Here is a 20,681-nt window from a genome sequence, read left to right on the forward strand (position 1 = left end):
AAAGATACTTATTTCTCTGGTCACAATTGTTAGCAAAACTGATGCTAGCAGAGTTCTAGAGAAACTGTATTTAGACACTGCTCCAATGCCAGTAGGAATAGGGCTGCAGGGACATCACTAGCATAATAAATACAACCATGTCATGGGACCAGGCTACAACACAGTTCCCAACAGTAGTTTAAGAAAGACTTTAAGGGCCAAAAACAGGTTCAAGCCTTAAACATGTGAAAGTTGCATGCTAGTTTCCATTGCAATAACTATCCTGCCACCTCCACCCCTCTGTTTTTGTTTTTCTTTTAAATTACTAATGATTGTCTCTAACATGTAACTCTGGGTCTAAAATTTTTCATGCTTATGTGATCTACTCACCAGCAACCACTGTAGCCTAGAACATAATTGAGTTTTTCCACAATCACAGTGGATTCTTAAAGTGAAAAAATATGAAAATTGTTCTCAAAGCTAAAATAGAAGGTCATCCCTAACCTAACTTGATTTGTAGCTTAGTAGGTTTTGACTTTACATTTAATTTGTGTACTCTTCCTGCTGAAAACAAACGAACAGGCAAAAAAGAGAGGCAAAAAAAAAAAAAATTTTTTTTTGAATAAAAAATAAATGTGGTGAGAATGAGCATCTATGCTCATTTTCTCTTCTCTGACATATACTTACTTTAAAAAGACCATATACCATTTCTTTGAATTTCTGAACAGTAGTTCCTCTAGTTGGTTTATCAAACAGAACTATTTCTTTTCTTGGTTCCAGTTCAGTTCCAAGATCAAGATGAATAGTTTCTTCCATCTGGCATTTTATGACACCTTGTAGATTACCCCAGATTCCTAAATACATCTATGTAGAAAAAAGGCAATGAGATAGTTACATAAAAATTTCCTCAAAAGCTCTCCGGTCTTCTACTGTCCTGAGTGAGAATGCTGGGTTTGCTCATGGAAACTGCAAGGAGCCAGCATTCAGACTGGTATTGGCAGCTCCCTGTACAATGTGCCACTTTAAAACATATTTAAGAGAGACCACTGCATCCAAATATGATTTTAAAGAGCAACATGCCATGCTCCATAAAAGTGTGCTTTATACCATGGCAACAGCAACTTCTCCATTAAGGCTGATAAGAGGCATTTATTTTGGTTTCATGGTGCAGGATGGGAGACAGGAAGCACGCTGTACTGGAACACAGGCACTCTGTCAAAACCTTTAATGGATGTGGAGTGTCAGCAATTTTGGAAGTGACCGTGTAATGAACGTAAGAACATAAGAATGGCCCTACTGGGTCAGACCAAAGGTCCATGTAGCCCAGTATCCTGTCTTCCCACAGTGGCCAGTGCCAGGTGCCCCAGAACAGGTAATCATCAAGTGATCCATCCCCTGTCGTCCATTCCCAGCTTCTGGCAAACAGGCTAGGGACACCATTCCTGCCCATACTGGCTAATAGCCATTGATGGACCTATCTTCCATGAATTTACAGACACTCCCCAACTTACGCAAGTGTTCGGTTCCGGAACGCCTTGCGTAACTCAAATTTTACGTAAGTCAGAAATGTATACCCAACCATTACAAAGGAAAAAAAAAAAAAAGACCTCCTATTTCTAGCTTACGGAACTTTTTCCATAAGTGCGGATTTGCATAAGTCGGGTTTGCAAAACCCAGGGGGCATCTGTATCTAGTTCTTTTTTGAACCCTGTTATGGTCTTGGCCTTCACAACATTCTCTGATAAGGAGTTCCACCGGTTGACTGTGCATTGTGTGAAAAATACTTCCTTTTATTTGTTTTAAACCTGCTGCCTATTAATTTCATTTGGTGACCCTAGTTCTTGTGTTATGAGAAGTAGTAAACAAAACACTTCCTTAAGTTTCCTTCTACTTTCTCTACACCAGTCATGATTTTATAGACTTCAATCATATCTCCCCTTAGCCGTCTCTTTTCCAAGCTGAAAAGTCCCAGTCTTATTAATCTCTCCTCATACGGAAGCTGTTCCATACCCCTAATCATTTTTGTTGCCCTTTTCTGAACCTTTTCCAATTCCAATATATAATTTTTGAGATGGGCCGACCACATCTGCACATAGTATTCAAGATATGGGTGTACCATAGATTTATATGGCGGCAACATGATATTTTCTGTCCTATTATCTATCCCTTTCTTAATTATTCCCAGCATTCTGTTCGCTTTTTTGACTGCCACTGCACATTGAGTGGATGTTTTCAGAGAACTATCCACAATGTCTCCAAGATCTCTTTCTTGAGTGGTAACAGCTAATTTAAACCCCATCATTTTATATATATAGTTGGGATTATGAAATGGGATTTCATAGCTGCTCTAGTGCAGGGTCCACACCAAGTATAGGTTTATTGTACATTTAAAGTTTCAGTATTTTAAAAGTGGCATTTGTAAAATTAGAGAAGTAGAGTGTTACACAGTATTACAAAGCATACATACACTTCTGTATAATATGCTATGCCAAATCATCAAATACACTAAGAAATACCAAATCTATACATTTATTAGACTGTAGTATTTATCTAAATCACTGTAAAAGGTAAATCTCTGTCCTCATTTCCCCCACCACCCAATTTATCACAGATTTGCTGAACCTAGCATATTGGATTTAAAATGCCTAGAGTTAAAAATGATTGAGTGGCAAACATCCTATTTCATGGAAACAGAAATGTGAATTAAATACAAAATTCAGACAAGTATAATCCTTGTAAAATGGAATCAAACATTATTCTGAATTGTTGTCTGCTGTTTCTAAGATAGAGTTCTATATTGGTTGACAGCTCAGATTTCTCACTTTTAGAATGGGATTATAAATGCTGTGCCAACAGGATCCCTAGTTTAAAATTCTCATCCCTTGAATATCTCAGTGAGCAAAACTTTAAATAAGTAAAAATTTAACTGAAGTCAAGTCATTTTATAATAAGGTCTGTTTAATATCCTGCAAAAACCAAACAAACCCCAAACCCGGTTTAGATAAAGAATCATATGATTAGCTCATATAAATAAAGTCATACCTGGTTATTGGGTTTTGTTGACAAACATTTTCCAAAATACAGAGTTTCTTTAGCGCAAAGACTACTACAAGCTGATCCATCAATAACTCCAGTCTTATATTTATCACACTGAAAGACAAAGAGGAAAATAGTTTCTAGAAAGAACTGAAGAATAGAAAGAGGAAATAATACACCTGTTGGCTTTTCCAATATCTATGCTTTTATCCTGTAAAATGAGGGGGGGAAAGCTGTACAAACTCTGAAACGTGTCTGTGATACAAAAAAATATTCAGATATGCCCCAATTCTGCAAGTTGCTCTGCAGAGGTGAACCCCCTGCATCTGCATGGGGACCCGATATAGAATAGAATACAGCAGAATATTGAAGCTAATGGGGCTCTGCGCAGGCCCAGGGGTCTACCTGCATGGAGCAGTTTGCAAGATCAGGGCCTTATTGGGTCAATGATTCAAACTGAGAGACAGACTGGGAGCTTTTACACTCGATCAGAAGAGACTTACTGAAAACAAGAAACAAACAAAACAAAACTACATGCTAGATGGTGCCAGAAGATGCCTTTGGGGGGGTGGGGGTAGGGAGGAGGAAGGCGGTGAATGTAAGAAGAACAATGATTGCTAATGCCTCAAACTTGTTAAGGCATCTGCTAACATGTATCTCTGCTTTTACATGGGGGTCTGCTAATATGTATTTCTACTTCCACATGGAATCCTCAAATTTCACCATTCTGAAATAATAGAAAAAGGAACAGCTTGCCATTGATTTCATAGTATTATTTCTTTTAATCTGTACATTCTTTCATTAAAAAAGGATGTCTATGTTTTGGTGTAGGTACTCTGACACATTTTAAAAATACAAGTATAAGATTAGATTATTCTAGCAACTCCCCTTTGTCTAATAATTAAGGTATAATAGACCAGCAAACAAAAACATATTTAAGATCTTTACAATCTTTCACCAAAGTCCTCCCAATCCCTTGCAGCCAGGGAAAACAAATGGACAGCATGCCCTAAAAAGCCAATAAACTAAATTTATTTTGGACTGTAAAGGACAAAGTTTCAGATCTACAGGGCCCCTGTGGAGAACACACTGCCAGCTGCTTCTCTCTTATAAGAGTGAGATTCTACCCGAGTGTCTTGTGGGTACTCTAGCAGCATGCATCATTTTTAACTCATCAGAAGGAGTTAAACAAAGGCAGCGGAATCACTAACTTAAAATTAGTATATCAGTTATAATTGATTCTCCCACAACAAAAGTGTCACAAAGTGAATTTGATCACATGGCAGTTTACAACTCAGCCATTTAATCAATGAGAAAATAAAGTACAAAAATAATTGGTTTTAGCTGTAAGTAACTGAAATTAGGATTATTGTATTTGCATAACGTAATAGTAAATATTACTTTTCGATGGAAACTACTGAATAATTCAAAAGTAGATTCATAGATGCTAAAAAAGCTTAACAAACAGGACATATAACTATACTTACTATTATTTTCTTACAATCATGACCTCTGCATAGCTCTGTGTAAGTGGAGTACTGAACATATATAATCCAGCTGCCAATAAATACTACTAGCCAAGAGATGAAGAGATACTTCATTCGCATATATGAGAAGCGAACCTGAAGATATAAAAGAAAAACATGAAGGTAATTAATTCAGGAATAGGCTGAACTGCTTCCATTGTCCTAACATGATTTGCCATTCAGTCTTTACAAAAACTCTACATAAAATCCAGTCATTTTTTTTATTAATGTGTAGTATCCTTTTAGAACACTAAGTTCCAGGATCAAACAGAACTGGTGCTGGATGCCAGCTATAGGGGAAAAAGAAAGACTCTGATAATAGAAATTGGAAAAATGAGACCAAAGGGAGAGTTGGTAAAAGTTTACCAAACTGTAAAAAAATTGAAAATGCCAAATTTCTACTATTTCCACCTATGCCAGTCCACCTGGAAGAAGCATTTATTGTCGATTACTTAGAAGCGCTACTTCTGGAAAATCAGTTCCAACAGAGCAGAAACTAATGAAAGATATAACCTAATCCAGATGAAAAATAAATATGAAATCATCAGTATATGGAGGGTGGTGGTGTAGAAGGAAATAATTCCCATGTGTTTGAACACTTTCCATTACGTGGCTAATTAGTGGAATTCAAAGGAGGGTGATGGAAAGTTCCATGTATTATTCTGATCTCCAACTGTCTTCTACATTGCCATATTTTCATTTTCTGGCTGCTTCCACCCCATCAACTACATGTTATCCCTTTGGACAAGGGAAGGTTGTTTGGGTTTTTAATGTTTGAGGGTGGGTTGCTGCTGTCCGGCTTAAAAAAACAAACAAGCAGGGATAGATGCTGATCTGGCCATTTGGCCATTTAGTTTTTTCTTCCTGACAATCTGGACTGCTCACGATCTGATTTTGCACTCAGGAACAGCAGAAAGTGTTGGAGAGAACAGAACAGCAGAGACCAGTCTTGGCAACATAAAGAGTGAGCATTCAGATTACGTAAATGTAAAATGTCTGTTCATTCTTCTTCCGCCACATGAAATCTGTGCTTTGTATAGAGAAACAGTGAGACTTGGCAGGCATGCAAGGAAAGGAGAGATGGGAAAGCAAAAGCATGGATATGAGAGGTAGTAAAGTACATAAAAGATGGTTTCTGAAGGTTCTTGTTCTTAAATCACAACCAGAGGCCTTTAAAGGTCCACCCACACCAAATATGAATACCAGTTTCAGCTGGAGATAGCAATTCCAGGAGAGAGAGCTCTGTAATATTGGATTGCTGTAAATGATAGTGTCTTTAAATTAAACCAAAGAGAATATACAAAATTGTTTAAGCATTTTAGCATAACATACTTCAATCTAAAATGCGATCTTACAAAGGAGAATAAAGACAGAATTTGCTGGAAATCTAAACAAAGTACACTGGTTCTCCACTTGTGAGGTACTCCCTTCTCTTCATGTGTCATTTTATAATCCCTGCATCTGTAACTTTCATTCCATGCATCTGAAGAAGTGGGTTTTTTACCCATGAAAGCTTATGCCCAAATAAATCTGTTAGTCTGTAAGGTGCCACTGGACTCCTTGTTTTTTTTTTAAACAAAGTAGATTATCTTCTTTTTTTTAAAATAAACATTCAAAAAAAAAACCTCTGCTTTTAGTACTGTACTGATTTTACTTTAAATATCATTAGCTTTCATAATTATATTCCAACACACTTTTCCCTGAAGGAAAATAAAAATTGCCATGACATATTACTTTTGTTTTCCAGATATCTTCTAATTAGTGGTCTATTTAGTTTTATTTCTACTTGCTAGACACTTGGAAACAAGTATAAAAAGGAAGATTCTTTTGCCAAGAACCTCCTATTCTAAATAGAACATATATAGACAATGGATGTGATGCAACACAAAGCAATGTGAATGAGTGGTGGAATTGCATGTGTCTTATTTGTTCCACAGTTTTGGTTTAGGATGGGTTTTTTTGTTTTTGTTTGTGTTTTTCTTGTGTCTATTTGTTAGCATTTGTCAGTTCACACCTCTTGAAATTATTGTTTCAGGCTGTCTGAACATGCAGGCAGTCATCAGTTACACTCAAGTCACATTTATAAGCTTTTCTTCAACTGTAAGATCTAGAAACAGAGTGGATAAAAATCAATGATTTTTTTAATAATTTTTTTTTTATTTAAACTGAATTTTTAATTTAAATTAAATACATTTCTTTTAACATAAACCCATTTAAAATTAAATTAGCAATTATGACAACCTAAGTTAAGGCCTAAATTTATTATAATCTATTAAAATAATTTAAATTAAATCAAAGTAGTACATGTTTGCTACTGAGGTATTAGAGAAAGCCAAACTACTGAATTGGTAAATGTCACTGGCTACGCACATGGAACAAGAGTTTGCTGCAGTGCTAAACCAGCTTTTAACAGAAGTAGCCTCTTCCTCAAAGGCAGACAAAATAGTGTCTTCATCTCAATTTATTCAGCGCTCTTCAGTTCAATAACTAGTTCATTCAAAATAAAGAAACCAGTGCAAGTAGAAAAAGCAGGAAAGCTTGATTTCCTTTACTAATCTATGAAAAATTAAAGCTGAACTTATCATGACTCTAGAAATGGGGACCCTGGGCAAAGGCCTGTAGTGCCTTACTCTGGCTCTGTTGTGATGGGAACTTGAAGAGGAACTAAGCATGGTCAGAATCGTGACCAAGGTAGGAGATATTCTGTGGCAGCATTTAGGGCAGAAACAAAAACTATTTTACTCTGTTCCTACCTTCATTTATGCCTCTGCAAAGGCAAGTGTTACTTGGTACTTTTCTGTGGTGGCTGCTATTTTCCCCTCCAAATCTAAGATTTTAATTTTTAACACACACCTAAGTCTAACCCTTACGGTTGTGAAGAAAACCTTCAGAACATGAACCTAGTGTAAACCAATGAAGTGAAGTCTGCCCGAGTCCACAAACTCAGTAGATACTGCTCCTTTTCATCTCAATTGGGTGTTGGCTCTGAAGACTACTAAGAACAATTTAAATATCAATTTAGTTAAGTTTTGCCACTAAACAAAGTCCGTAAGTAGGGTGACCAGACGTCCTGTTTTTAAAGGGGGCAGTCCTATATTTAAGGCCTCCTACAGGTGTCCTTTTTCTTAAAAATGGGCAAATTGTCCCGTATTTTCTGTTTCCCCCCTCCCCTCCACATCAGTACTGGTGGGTCCTGCTGCTGGCTGGATCCCTGCTTGCCAGCTATCCACCCACCAGCGGTGAGTGGGAGGGTCCAGTGGCCGACAATGGGGGTGCAAGGCTGGTGGCAGGGCAAAGTTGCAGTGTGCAAGGCCGGCTGCTCCCCCTGCTGGTCCATCAGTGCCGCCCCTGCTGAGTGCCGGCTCTCAGCCAGCAGGGCCTCACTCCCTGTCCCGTTTCTGACCAGCACTGACTGCATGCTGTGGCAGCCAGTGAGTGAGGGCAGGTGCTGGTTACATGTCATCTCTACTGTCCACCATTTATGTGCTCCCCCTCTCACTGTCTGCTCCCTGCTTTGCCCCTTCATACAAACACACACATTCCTGCTGCTCCTCCATATCTCCCCCGGCTGGGTGCATCCTGCTCCCAGTGCTGTGTGGAGAACCAACCCCTGGTTGGAGTGCTCAGCTCAGTGGCAGGCTCCTTCCTTCCACCACTTCTCTGCCTGTGCCAGTGCCCCAGGCAAGCCCAAGACACTGTGGCCCGGGATGTTGGCCAGGAGGAATCAAAGCCCCACATAGTGCCGGCACAGGGTAGCCTCTCTGCCCCTCAGCCAAGCTCTGGAGTGGTGGGGTGTGTGTGTGTGTGTGTGTGTGTGTGTCTGTGTCATGTCCAGCCTGTTCATGCCCTAAACCTGCAGGCTCCACAGCAGCCCTCCAGGCAGGGGCTTAGCACCCTCTTCACCTGCCCCATCCCACCCTGGGTCCTGCCCCCAGGGACAGCAGGGCTTCTCTGTCCCCTAGGCACCCTCTGCTGCTGAGCGACCTACCTGGCCGGGTTCGCTGAAGCTCCTGCGGTCAGGTTCCCTGGGCCCTGGTGCACAATGCAGCCTTAGGGCTTAACCCCTTCCTGCCCTCGCTATAGCTGTAGGGGGGTGCAGGGACAGAAAGACAGGAGGTGGCCAGCAGCAGCCAACAGGAGGTATTAGCTGCCTTTCAACACTGTGCGGGCAGGAAGGGACGGGAGCTGCTTCCAGCCACAGGGAGGTGGGGGGAGAGATGAGCTCTGCAAAGACACGGGCCAGGTCATCCCTTCTCTCCCCCCTCCCCCTCCCCCTCCTGCGGCTGGAAGCAGCTCCCGTCCCTTCCCTCCCGCACAGAGCTGAAAGCTGGCCAGGTTCTGGTGTGAACTCTGGCAGAAATCTGGGGTGGTGGCTGTGCATGTGACCTTGCGTGCCCTCCTCCAAATGTTGCCTCGGGAAAACGCGGCACCAAGTACCAGGAAAGACGAGTCCGTCCAGGGGCCCAGGGTGGGTCGGGGACACATACGTACACACACACACACACACCCATGTGAGAGAGGTGTATGGTGTATGCGACCCCATAAGTCTTAAAGATAAGAAGATAAATAAAAAGAATCAAGCTAGAGAAGGGCGACAAAGGTGCGCCAAGATTACGGCGATCAACAGATGGCTCAGGCAGTGGTGCTATAAGGAGGGCTTTGGGATGTATGGCCACTGGGAAGCATTCATGGACAGAGGACTGTTCTCTCGGGATGGACTTCACCTGAGTAAGGAGGGAAATAGACTTCTAGGATGGAGGCTGGCACAACTGATTAAGAGAGCTTTAAACTAGGAATTTGGGGGAGATGGTTGGGAGATGTCCAGGTAATCTCCATGCTGGAATTTACCATTGAGAGGGAAGAAAACTAACTAAGAAAGGATACAGCCGTGGGTATATGAATGGACGTAAAGAGGAAGGGTAGTGTAGATACCGGTCTAATAGGTGATAATGGTGGTAGAATGTCTGTGCCTAATCGGGTAAAGAATGTCAGTGAAGCCGAATGGCAAAAATTAAGATGTTTGTACACTAATGCAAGGAGCCTAGATAACAAAATGGAGGAACTAGAGCTACTGGTGCAGGAAGTGAAACCAGATATTATAGGGATAACAGAAACATGGTGGAATAGTAGTCATGACTGGAGTACAGGTATTGAAGGGTATGTGCTGTTTAGGAAAGACAGAAATAAAGGCAAAGGTGGTGGAGTAGCACTGTATATCAATGATGAGGTAGACTGTAAAAAAATAAGAAGTGATGGAATGGATAAAACAGAATCTGTCTGGGCAAAAATCACATTGGGAAAGAAAGCTACTAGAGCCTCCCCTGGGATAGTGCTTGGGGTGTGCTACAGACCTCCGGGATCCAATTTGCATATGGATAGAGACCTTTAATGTTTTTAATGAAGTAAATACTAATGGGAATTGTGTGATCATGGGAGACTAACTTCCCTGATATAGACTGGATGACAAGTACTAGTAATAATCATAGGGCTCAGATTTTCCTGGATGTGATAGCTGATGGATTCCTTCATCAAGTAGTTGAAACCAACAAGAGGGGTGCCATTTTAGATTTAGTTTTGTTGAGTAGTGAGGACCTCATAGAAGAAATGGTTACAGGGGACAACCTTGGTTCGAGTGATCATGAGCTAATTCAGTTCAAACTAGATGGAAGGATAAACAAAAATAGATCTGGGACTAGGGTTTTTGATTTCAAAAGGACTAACTTTAAAGAATTAAGGAAATTAGTTAGGGAAGTGGATTGGACTGAAGAACTTGTGGATCTAAAGGTGGAGGAGGCCTGGAATTACTTCAAGTCAAAGTTGCAGAAACTATCAGAAGCCTGCATCCCAAGAAAAGGGGAAAAATTCATAGGCAGGAGGTGTAGACCAAGCTGGATGAGCAAGCATCTCAGAGAGGTGATTAAGAAAAAGCAGAAAGCCTACAAGGAGTGGAAGATGGGAGGGATTAGCAAGGAAAGCTACCTTATTGAGATCTGAACATGTAGGGATAAAGTCAGAAAGACCAAAAGCCATGTAGAGTTGGACTTTGCAAAGGGAATTAAAACCAATAGTAAAAGGTTCTACAGCCATATAAATAAGAAGAAAACAAAGAAAGAAGAAGTGGGACTGCTAAACATTGAGGATGGAGTGGAGGTTAAGGATAATCTAGTGTGGAAGTAGGCATGGCCCAATATCTAAACAAATACTTTTCCTCAGTCTTTAATTAAGCTAATGTTCTTATGTTCTTATGTTCTAATGCGGATCTTAGGGATAATGGTAGGATGACAAATGGGAATGAGGATATGGAGGTAGAGATTACCACATCCGAGGTAGAAGCCAAATTTGAACAGCTTAATGGGACTAAATCGGGGGGGCCCAGATAATATTCATCCAAGCATATTAAAGGAACTGGCACATGAAATTGCAAGCCCATTAGCAAGAATTTTTAATGAATCTGTAAAACTCAGGGGTTGTACCGTATAACCGGAGAATTGCTAACATAGTTCCTATTTTTAAGAAAAGGAAAAAATGTGATCCGGGTAACTATAGGCCTGTAGTATGCAAGGTCTTGGAAAAATTTTTGAAGGAGAAAGTAGTTAAGGACATTGAGGTTAATGGTAATTGGGACAAAATACAACATGGTTTTACAAAAGGTAGATCGTGCCAAACCAACCTGGTCTTCTTTGAGAAGGTAACAGATTTTTTAGACAAAGGAAATGCAGTGGATCTAATTTACCTCCATTTCAGTAAGGCATTTAATACGGTTCCACATGGGGAATTATTAGCTAAATTGGAAAAGATGGGGATCAATATGAAAATTGAAAGGTGGATAAGGAACTGGTAAAGGGGAGACTACAACGGGTCATACTGAAAGGTGAACTGTCAGGCTGGAAGGAGGTTACTAGTGGAGTTCCTCAGGGATTGGTTTTGGGACCAAGCTTGTTTAATCTTTTTATTACTGACCTTGGCACAAAAAGTGGGAATGTGCTAATAAAGTTTGCGGATGACACAAAGCTGGGAGGTATTGCTAATACAGAGAAGGACCGGGATATCATACAGGAAGATCTGGATGACCTTGTAAACTGGAGTAATAGTAATAGGATGAAATTTAATAGTGAAAAGTGCAAGGTCATGCATTTGGGGATTAATAACAAGAATTTTTGTTATAAATTGGGGACGCATCAGTTGGAAGTAATAGAGAAGAAGGACCTCAGAGTATTGGTTGATCACAGGATGACTATGAGCCACCAATGTGATATGGCCGTTAAAAAAGCTAATGCGGTCTTGGGATGCATCAAGCGAGGTATTTCCAGTGAAGATAAGGAGGTGTTAGTACTGTTATACAAGGCACTGGTGAGACCTCATCTGGAAGATTGTGTGCAGTTCTGGTCTCCCATGTTTAAGAAGGATGAATTCAAACTGGAACAGGTACAGAGAAGGGCTACTAGGATGATCGGAGGAATGGAAAACTTGTCTTATGAAAGGAGATTCAAAGAGCTTGGCTTGTTTAGCCTAACCAAAAGAAGGCTGAGGGGAGATATGATTGCTCTTTATAAATATATCAGAGGGATAAACATCAGGGAGGGAGAGGAATTATTTAAGCTTAGTACCAATGTGGACACAAGAACAAATGGATGTAAACTGGACATTAGAAAATTTAGACTTGAAATCAGACGAAGGTTTCTAACCATTAGAGGAGTGATATTCTGGAACAGCCTTCCAAGGGGAGTAGTGGGGTCAAAAGGCATATCTGGCTTCAAGACTAAGCTTGATAAGTTTATGGAGGGGATGATATGATGGGATAGCCTACATTTTGATAATTAATTGATCTTTGATTATTAGCGGTAAATATGCCCAATGGCCTGTGATGGGATGTTAGATGGGGTGGGATCTGAGTTACTACAGAGAATTCTTTCCTGGATGCTGGCTGGTGAGTCTTGCCCACATGCTCAGGGTTTAGCTGATTGCCATATTTGGGGTCGGGAAGGAATTTTCCTCCAGGGCAGATTGGCAGAGGCCCTGGAGGTTTTTTGCCTTCCTCTGCAGCGTGGGGCATGGGTCACTTGCTGGAGGATTCTCTGCACCTTGAGGTCTTTAAACCACAATTTGAGGACTTCAATAACTCAGACATAGGTTAGGGGTTTGTTACAGGAGTGGATGGGTGAGATACTGTGGCCTGCATTGTGCAGGTCAGACTAGATGATCATAATGGTCCCTTCTGACCTTAAAGTCTATGAGAACTATGCCATATTTCTTTTTAGCAGGAATGTCAATTTGAACATTTGTACTGCATAATTCTGATTGATTGCCGTTCAGCTGGCTTGAATATGAGTAATTTTACCAGGTGTCCCATATTCAGCATAGGGAAATATGGTCACCCTATCCATAAGAAGGAATAATGCCAAACATTATGAAGCTGTTGTTATGGGTTCGATTAAATCTCATTGACACTGATGGGTGTGAACACACCTTTCATTGAAAATAGTTATAAGAGACAATTACGGAGACCCACCTACAACAAGACATAATAGAGCTGGACCTTCCTGCCTGGCCCTTGAGCTCCCTGCCGGGGAGGCAAGCCCCCAGCCCCTCCCCTGCTGTTCCCCCTCCCCCGCAGGCTCAGCTCGCCGTGCCGCCAGCACTCTGGCCGGCGGGGCTGCGAGCTCCTGCCGGGCAGCGCAGTGGCATGGCTGGCTCCAGCTGGGCGGTGCGGCTGCCAGTCCTGGTGCTCTGAGCAGCATGGTAAGGGGCAGGTGATCCTGGGGGAGCAGTCAGGGGACAAGGAGCGGTTGGAAGGGGTGCGAGTCCCGGGGGGCCTGTCAGGGGGTGGGGGTGTGGATAGGGGTCAGAGCAGTCAGGAGACAGAGAGCGGGGGGGGGGGTTGGATAGTGGGTGGGGTCCCGGGAGGGTGGTTAGGGGACAAGGAGCAGGGGGGGGAGGGTTGGATGGTCAGGAGTTCTGAGAGGGACAGTCAGGGGGCAGGAAGTGGAAGGGGGCGGACAGGGGGTAGGGGCCAGGCTGTTTGGTGAGGCACAGCCTTCCCTACCCGGCCCTCCATACAGTTTAGGAATGTGTGGCCCTCAAGCCAAAAAGTTTGCCCACCCCCTAATAGAGTATGCCCAGAAATTCAGACTGCTAGGTGGAGGGGCTTTTCTGAGTATTGTTTGGGTAAAAGAGAATGTGTGTATACTCCAGAGAGACGCAAGAGACTGGGGCTTTGTCTACACTTGCAAGTTAGAATGCATTAAATCAGCCCCTGGCACCCTAACTCCTAACACACTGGCAAAGCACTTAGAACGGCTGGACTCCACAGCTGGAGCACCCCTGGTAATCCATCTCTACAAGAAGCATAGAGCTTTCTGCTCCCAGCTGAAGCGCCGGGGTGTCAGCGTGGACTACGAAGTCAAGTGGCCACTCTCATCATTGTTTTGAACTGGGCTGCAGGCATGCGGACATCCCCTGTTTCTGACAGCCGGCATGCTTATCTGCTCCGGGACGTGTGTGTGTGTCTATATATGCAGGGCCAGCTCTAGGATTTTTGCCGCCCCAAGCAAAAACAATTTTGGCCACCCCCCCCCGTTTTTTTCTTACCCCACCCCCGGCCCCGCCTCAACTCCGCCCCTTCCCCAAATCCCCAGCCCTGCCTCCTCCCCCAGGCTCTCAAGCCTAGGAGGGAGGGAGGGAAGGAGGAGGAGAAGCGGCACGCGCGCCGCGGCCACTCAGTCTTCCCCTCTCTCCCTTGCTCTCAAACCTAGGAGGGAGAGTGAGCAGGGAGAGCCATGCCGCCCCTAAAAATGTGCCACCCCAAGCACCAGCTTGTTTTACTGGTGCCTAGAGTCGACCCTGTATATATGTGAGAGAGAGAAAGACGGAGGTGGCGGTTGATGTCAGGGTTTCCCCCTTCCTCCTGCAGCTGTCTGAACTTACAAGACAGCATGCTGACACACTCTCTTCCCCCCAAAACACACTGTCTCGCTCCCCACATACACACAACACACTCCCTGTCACAACAGCTTGCAGTCATTAAAGATCCCAGGGAACACAAATTATAGATTGTTATCCAAAGTGTTCTACCCAAATTCTAGTTTCCCAGTTACATTCTGCTGACTTATTTCTCCCTGAAATTTCAATCTGATGCAGTCTTGTTCACCTGGTAGCCTACAGTTACATAACTGTCAAGAACAGACGTTTGCTGCTTTCATTCATAGCCATGACATTTTGCCACTGAAGCTGTGCGATCAGCTAAGCAACACTGGATATGCCACAATAGTGACATATTCTGCAAGTGTCCAAATCATGGTCCCCATTTCCTTCTTTCAGAGTAACAGCTCCAGAGAAGCAGCTCAATAATTATGTCTCCAAGATTCCATCTGGTGTTGCTTATTTGGCTCCAATAGATGATTTTTTCCCCTTTAACACATATAGTTTTCTAGAAAACTCAATAGTATCAAAGGAACAGTTATAAACAGACAGGAACACTGTGATTTCCACACACACTTTCAAAATGTAGGTACTACATTCCTTAACAATACTAGAAGCCATACATTTCAGCCTCTAACCACAAAGTGGTCACTCTTGCAAGACTTCATCTACATTCCCCCCGCCCCCACCTCTCTCCATAGTATCTTGCATCAGACTTCAGTGTATGCATCCCCTCAGGTACTTTGATACACTCCATAAAGTTCTAAAGATTGTTAGGGAACATATTTTGACACCCATGTACATTTGTCAGCAGTTGGTGTAAGGAAGTATCGGGTCCCAAAAAGGAGCAGGAATGCAAGATATAGTGCAGAAACCCTTCTCATAATGTCACCTCTCCTGTCATTTGGGTAAGTGTCAGGCCTTAGTTTTGCATTCTGCTAATATCACTTTTCCATGAAAGCAACTGTTGTAGCAACCACAAGGATTTTTTGACATAATGAATGGAAAAGCAGGTGACTGTGTGATTGTGAATGGAGAGGGAAGGTGTCCCACAAGATATTGGATAAAATTGTCAAAAGAACCTAAATGACTCAGGCCATGTCTTCACTACAAACTTAAATCAATTCAACTTATTTCAACGTAAAGCTGCTGCAGTACGTATATCGCTTGTGCATACTTGGCTGCTTGCATCAGTGTTGCATGTACTCACCAGGAGTGCTTATTTTAATACAAAGTATGGTGCGCTGCAGATAAGTATCCCAGTATGCCACTAGCTACTGGCAGACATGCTGCCTTTTGGGAAATTTTCAAAATGTATTGTGGAGCAGAGAAGAGTATCACACACAGGTGACAGGGAGCAAGGGGTAAAGTTCACAACTTGCAACTTTCTCCCTCCCATAATGCCATTCATATCCCATAATTTTCATGCCTGTTTAAAAAAAAAAAAATCCACAAACCCAGGTGGGCACGACCCTTTTCACAGTCTGTAATCTCTTACAGACTTCTTCAATATTGTCACAAATGTTGCAAACACCGGACAAACAATCCTCCAATATTTGCAGAGCTGCAGGATAGATTGCTGAGGGACACAGTGAAAAAACAATTCAAGGTAGTTGGTAGCATTCACAGAGCAGTTTCAGACAGTCAAGGAACAGTCCTGAGCTTGAGAAACGAACACTGACTGGTGGTATTGGACAGTAATTCAATCGACGAACAGTGGCTGCTTTGAAACGACAAGCAGTGGCTGCAGAACTTCTCGCTGCAAATGGCCACATTCCTGGATCTGCGTGCTGACCTTGCCCCAACTCACCAGCACAGAGACACCGTAATGAAAGCTATTGTGACATTATTGACAAACTGGGACAGTACAGATCATTGTTGCAACCACTGTTATATGTTTGCAGCAAATATTGTACAAAGGTTGTCGTGTGAGGTGTTTATAAAGAGGTTATGATTTGTTAGTTATAATTATGCTATCTGCATGTGTGAACCATTTTGTAGTTGAAGTTATGAATATTGACTATGAACTTGTATCTCAATGTGTTTTGAGTCTGAGGCCTTGGCTACTCTGGCGGTGTACAGCGCTGCAACTTGCTGCGCTCAGGGGTGTGAAAAAACACCTCCCTGAGCACAGTGAGTACAGCGCTGTGAAGCGCCAGTGTAATCAGAGCCTGCAGCGCTGCATGCTCACTCGCAGCGCTGCAAGCTATTTCCCTCGGAGAGGTGGAGTACATACAGCGCTGCGAAGGAGCTCTCACAGCGCTGGCGGTGCGACTACACTCGTGCTTCACAGCGCTGCTGTGGCAGTGCTGCTGCTGCAGCGCTGGGAAGTCCCAAGTGTAGCCAAGGCCTAAGTAGCCTCAATGAAGCATTTGGTCAGCTTCTTGAGAAGGGACTATTCTCAGTAAGTGCCCAATCAAGAAACACTTTAACTGACAATGGACTTTGGGAGACGCCAATCCACATCTGAGCTTTCCTGGGAACGTTCAAACTAACGTAAACAATGGCGTCAGCCTGTAAAGAACTGAGTCATGCATGGACATGTTACTTGCCCATGTGACTCCAAACTCCATCTTGCTGCTGTGATTTCCACAGTAAGAACATAGGATGGCACAGGATATAAAAGGCCCTGGAATCCCCTCCATTTTGTCTTAAATCCTGCTTCTTGCCTCTGGAGGAACTTTGCTGCAAACTGAAGCTCTGAACAAAGGACTGAATGACCCACCCCAGCTGTGGATGTGCTCCAGAGACTTGATTTGTGCCTGCAGTTTATTCCATCACTGCTACAAGACTAAACCAAGAACTTTGCCATAACTCTATGTAATTGATTCCATTTAACCAATTCTAGCTCTCATCTATATCTTTTTCCTTTTATGAATAAACCTTTAAATCAGGGGTCGGCAACCTACGGCACGCGTGCCAAACACAGCACGCAAGCCAATTTTGACTGGCATGCTGCTGCCTGCTGCAGTCCCGGCCCCCAGCCCCACTCAGCCCCCCCGCCCACCTCTCTTCCCTGTGGGGGCAGGAGGCAGAAGCTTGGTCCTGCGGCAGCCAAGCTTCCCCTCTCCCCCACTTCTTCCCCCAGTGTGGTGCTTTCCTGCCCCTCCTCCTCTTCTTCCCTACGCCGATCAGCTGATGGCCCTTGCAAGGGGGAGGGGGACGAGTGGCAGCGTGCTCGCTGCTTCGTAGAGGAGACAGAGAAGAGGTAGGGACGGGACCTTGGCGAAGGGGGTAGAACAGGGCATATCCCTTCCAGCCCCCTGCCATGAGCCGCTCAGGGCAGGGGGCTGGGAGCATCCTCACGAGCCGAGCACCCCAGCCCTCTGCCCTGAACCCCCCCACACACACAGCCTTCTGCCCTGCACCTCCACACACCCCAGCACTCTGCCCTGACCCCTGAACCCCCCACACACCCAGCCTTCTGCCCTGCACCTCCACACACCCCCAGCACTTTGCCCTGACCCCTGAACCCCCCACACACCCAGCCTTCTTACCCTGCACCTCCACACACACCCAGCACTCTGCCCTGACCCCTGAACCCCCCACACACCCAGCCTTCTTGCCCTGTACACCCCCCCACACCCTCAGCCCTCTGCACTGACCCCTGCACCCCCCACATCCACAGCCCTCTGCCCTGACCCCTGAACCTCCCCCCCACACTCCCACTGCCCTCTGCCCTGACCCCTGAACCCCCCCACACACCCAGCCTTCTGCCCTGCACCCCCACACTCCCACTGCCCTCTGCCCTGACCCCTGAACCCCCCCACACACCCAGCCTTCTGCCCTGCACCCCCACAGCCCCCATCCCTCTGCCCTCACCCCTGAACCCCCGCACACACCCAGCCTTCTGCCCTGCACCCCCACACACATCCCAGCCCTCTGCCCTGACCCCTGAACCCCCCACCAGGTCTGAGGTCCGGCTGCCGGCCCCTTGCCAGCTGGCATCCTGGCCGCAGGACCCGCTCAGATCGCTGCTGTCCTAGGTGAACAGAACCCCAGGCTGGCAGCGGGCTGAGCAGGCTGGCGGCGTAAGATCTGCATTTTAATTTAATTTTAAATGAAGCTTCTTAAACATTTTGAAAACCTTGTTTACTTTACATACAACAATAGTTTAGTTATATAATATAGACTTATAGAGCGAGACCTTCTAAAAAACGTTAAAATGTATTACTGGCACGCGAAACCTTAAATTAAAGTGAATAAATGAAGACTCGGCACACCACTTCTGAAAGGTTGCCTACCCCTGCTTTAGATTTTAGATTCTAAAGGATTAGCAACAGCGTGATTTGTGGGTAAGATCTGATTTGTATATTGACCAGGGTCTGGGGCTTAGTCCTTTGGGATCGGGAGAACCTTTTTTCTTTTACTGGGTACTGGGGTATTTCATAACCATTCGTCCCCATAATGAGTGGCACTGGTGGTGATACTGGAAAACTGGTGTGTCTAAGGGAATTGCTTGTATGACTTATTGTTAGCCAGTGGGGTAAAACCAAAGTCCTCTCTGTCTGGCTGGTTTGGTGTGCCTTAGAAGTGGAAAAACCCCAGCCTTGGGCTGTAACTGCCCTGGCTCTAAGCAATTTGTCCTGAATTGATACTCTCAGAAGTGTCCCACCAAAGGCAGCATCGTTACAACTACAATGATAGCGAAGAAGTGAGTGATGATCACGCCATGGAAGCTTGCCACACTGCATTGCTACCAATCAGTGGGAAATCATTTTGTGGTTGGAAAATCCAGTGAGGGCCATTGTCATGCAAGTGTGTAGGGCCATTAATAGTCTCCTGCTACACAGGGACTGTGAATCTTGGCAATGTGCAGGACATAGTAGATGGATTTGCAGAAACGGGATTCCTGAATGGCAGTGAAGCTATAGATTGCACACACATCCCTATTTTGGCACCAGCCACCTTGCCACAGAGTACATCAATAGAAAGGGCTACTTTCTATGGTTATGCAAGTGTTGATGGATTACTAGGGATGCTTCACTGACATCAGTGTGGGCTAGTCAGATAAGCTGCACTGCTCACATCTTTAAGAACACTAGACAGCTCACAAAGCTGCAAGCAGAGACATTCTTCCCGACCAGCAGATTACCAATGGTGATGTTGGAATGCCACTAGTGATCTTGGGGAACCTTGCCTATCCCTTTTTCCCCTGTGTATGAAGCCATACACTGGCCACCTTGACACCATCAGAGAAAGATTCAACTACTGGCTCAGCAGGCTCAGAATGACCGTTGAATATGCTTTCGGTAGATGGCATGGATGCTAGCATTGTTTGCTCACAAGCCTGGATCTCAGTGGGAAAAATATTCCAATGGTCATAGCTGCCCGCTGCATCCTTTATAATATCAGTGAGGCAAAGGAGGAAAAGTTGCCACCAGGATGGAGGATAGAGGTGGAGTAGCTGTCTTTGACTTGTAGGAGCAAAACAATGAAAAGTGTATACCTTTGTCCTGCTAATTTGGGGTTAGGTCCGGTGCTATCTTTACATTTAAACACTAAGGAAAAATGCATTCACACACTCACCCAAGGCTCTTTCCCCTTCATTGACTCTGTGCTCAGCTGGGGGGACTCACTAGATTGTGGTGCAGTCTCAAAAACAGGTCCTGGCTGGTGGCATAGCTGGACCTCCCTGCTGTGTGTTCCCCCCCCCCCACCCCTCCTCCTACCTATTCACAGCAGGGTTCTGTGTCTCAAGCTCCTCAGAGGTATCTAGAGTGGTCTAAGGGGTGCTAATGGAGTATCCACCAATTATGGCATGCAGCTTGGTGTTAAAAAAAAAAAAAGGGTACGCCTGCAGCTTAGCATCAGACTGATTGTTGGCCTCCCTGGCCTTATGGTATGCATGCTGCAGTTTCTTCGCTTTTACATGGCACTGCTGCTGATCCCTATCGTATCCCTTTGCCTGCATTCTCTGTGCAATCTTTTCATAGATGTCCACATTTCCATGGCTAATCCATAGCCGTGCCCATACAGTCTCTTCTCCCCACAGGCCCAGGAGATCCAACGCCTCCAATCTACTCCACAAAGAAGCGTGTCTAGTGCATGGAGTCAACATGGTCAGTTGGCAATTGCATGAAACAAGAGACCGCTTATGTGCTCACAAAGCTGGGCAATCAGGAAAAAGCATTTTAAAAATACACAGAAGTTCTAAAGGAGGGTAGCTTCCGGTCTACGTGGCCCCTGGGCAGCAGAGATCACAATTGTGAGCAGAGTGGT

The 20,681-nt window shown here is 44.3% G+C and overlaps 1 protein-coding gene across 4 annotated transcripts in view; it reads right to left on the reverse strand.

Moving 5' to 3' along the window:
• The window catches only part of DIPK1A (divergent protein kinase domain 1A), a 64,802-nt gene that overhangs the window by 14,609 nt on the left and 29,512 nt on the right, over positions 1–20,681 (reverse strand). For 3 of the 4 annotated variants that reach the window (XR_006172271.2, XM_042840582.2, XM_042840581.2), the window contains 3 exons: positions 4,503–4,637; positions 3,022–3,129; positions 667–843 (listed from right to left, as the gene is read on the reverse strand). Coding sequence is in view for 3 of the 4 variants with exons in the window: in XM_042840581.2 (XP_042696515.1) it covers positions 667–843; positions 3,022–3,129; positions 4,503–4,637 (420 nt within the window). In the remaining variant the exon portion in view is untranslated. Of the gene's footprint in view, positions 1–666; positions 844–3,021; positions 3,130–4,502; positions 4,638–6,555; positions 6,652–20,681 lie in introns of those variants that run through there. The other variant, XM_065555556.1, reaches the window with a different exon arrangement.

Source organism: Chrysemys picta, chromosome 8 (genome assembly GCF_011386835.1).
Source record: "Chrysemys picta bellii isolate R12L10 chromosome 8, ASM1138683v2, whole genome shotgun sequence".
Classification (NCBI taxonomy): Eukaryota; Metazoa; Chordata; order Testudines; family Emydidae; genus Chrysemys; species Chrysemys picta.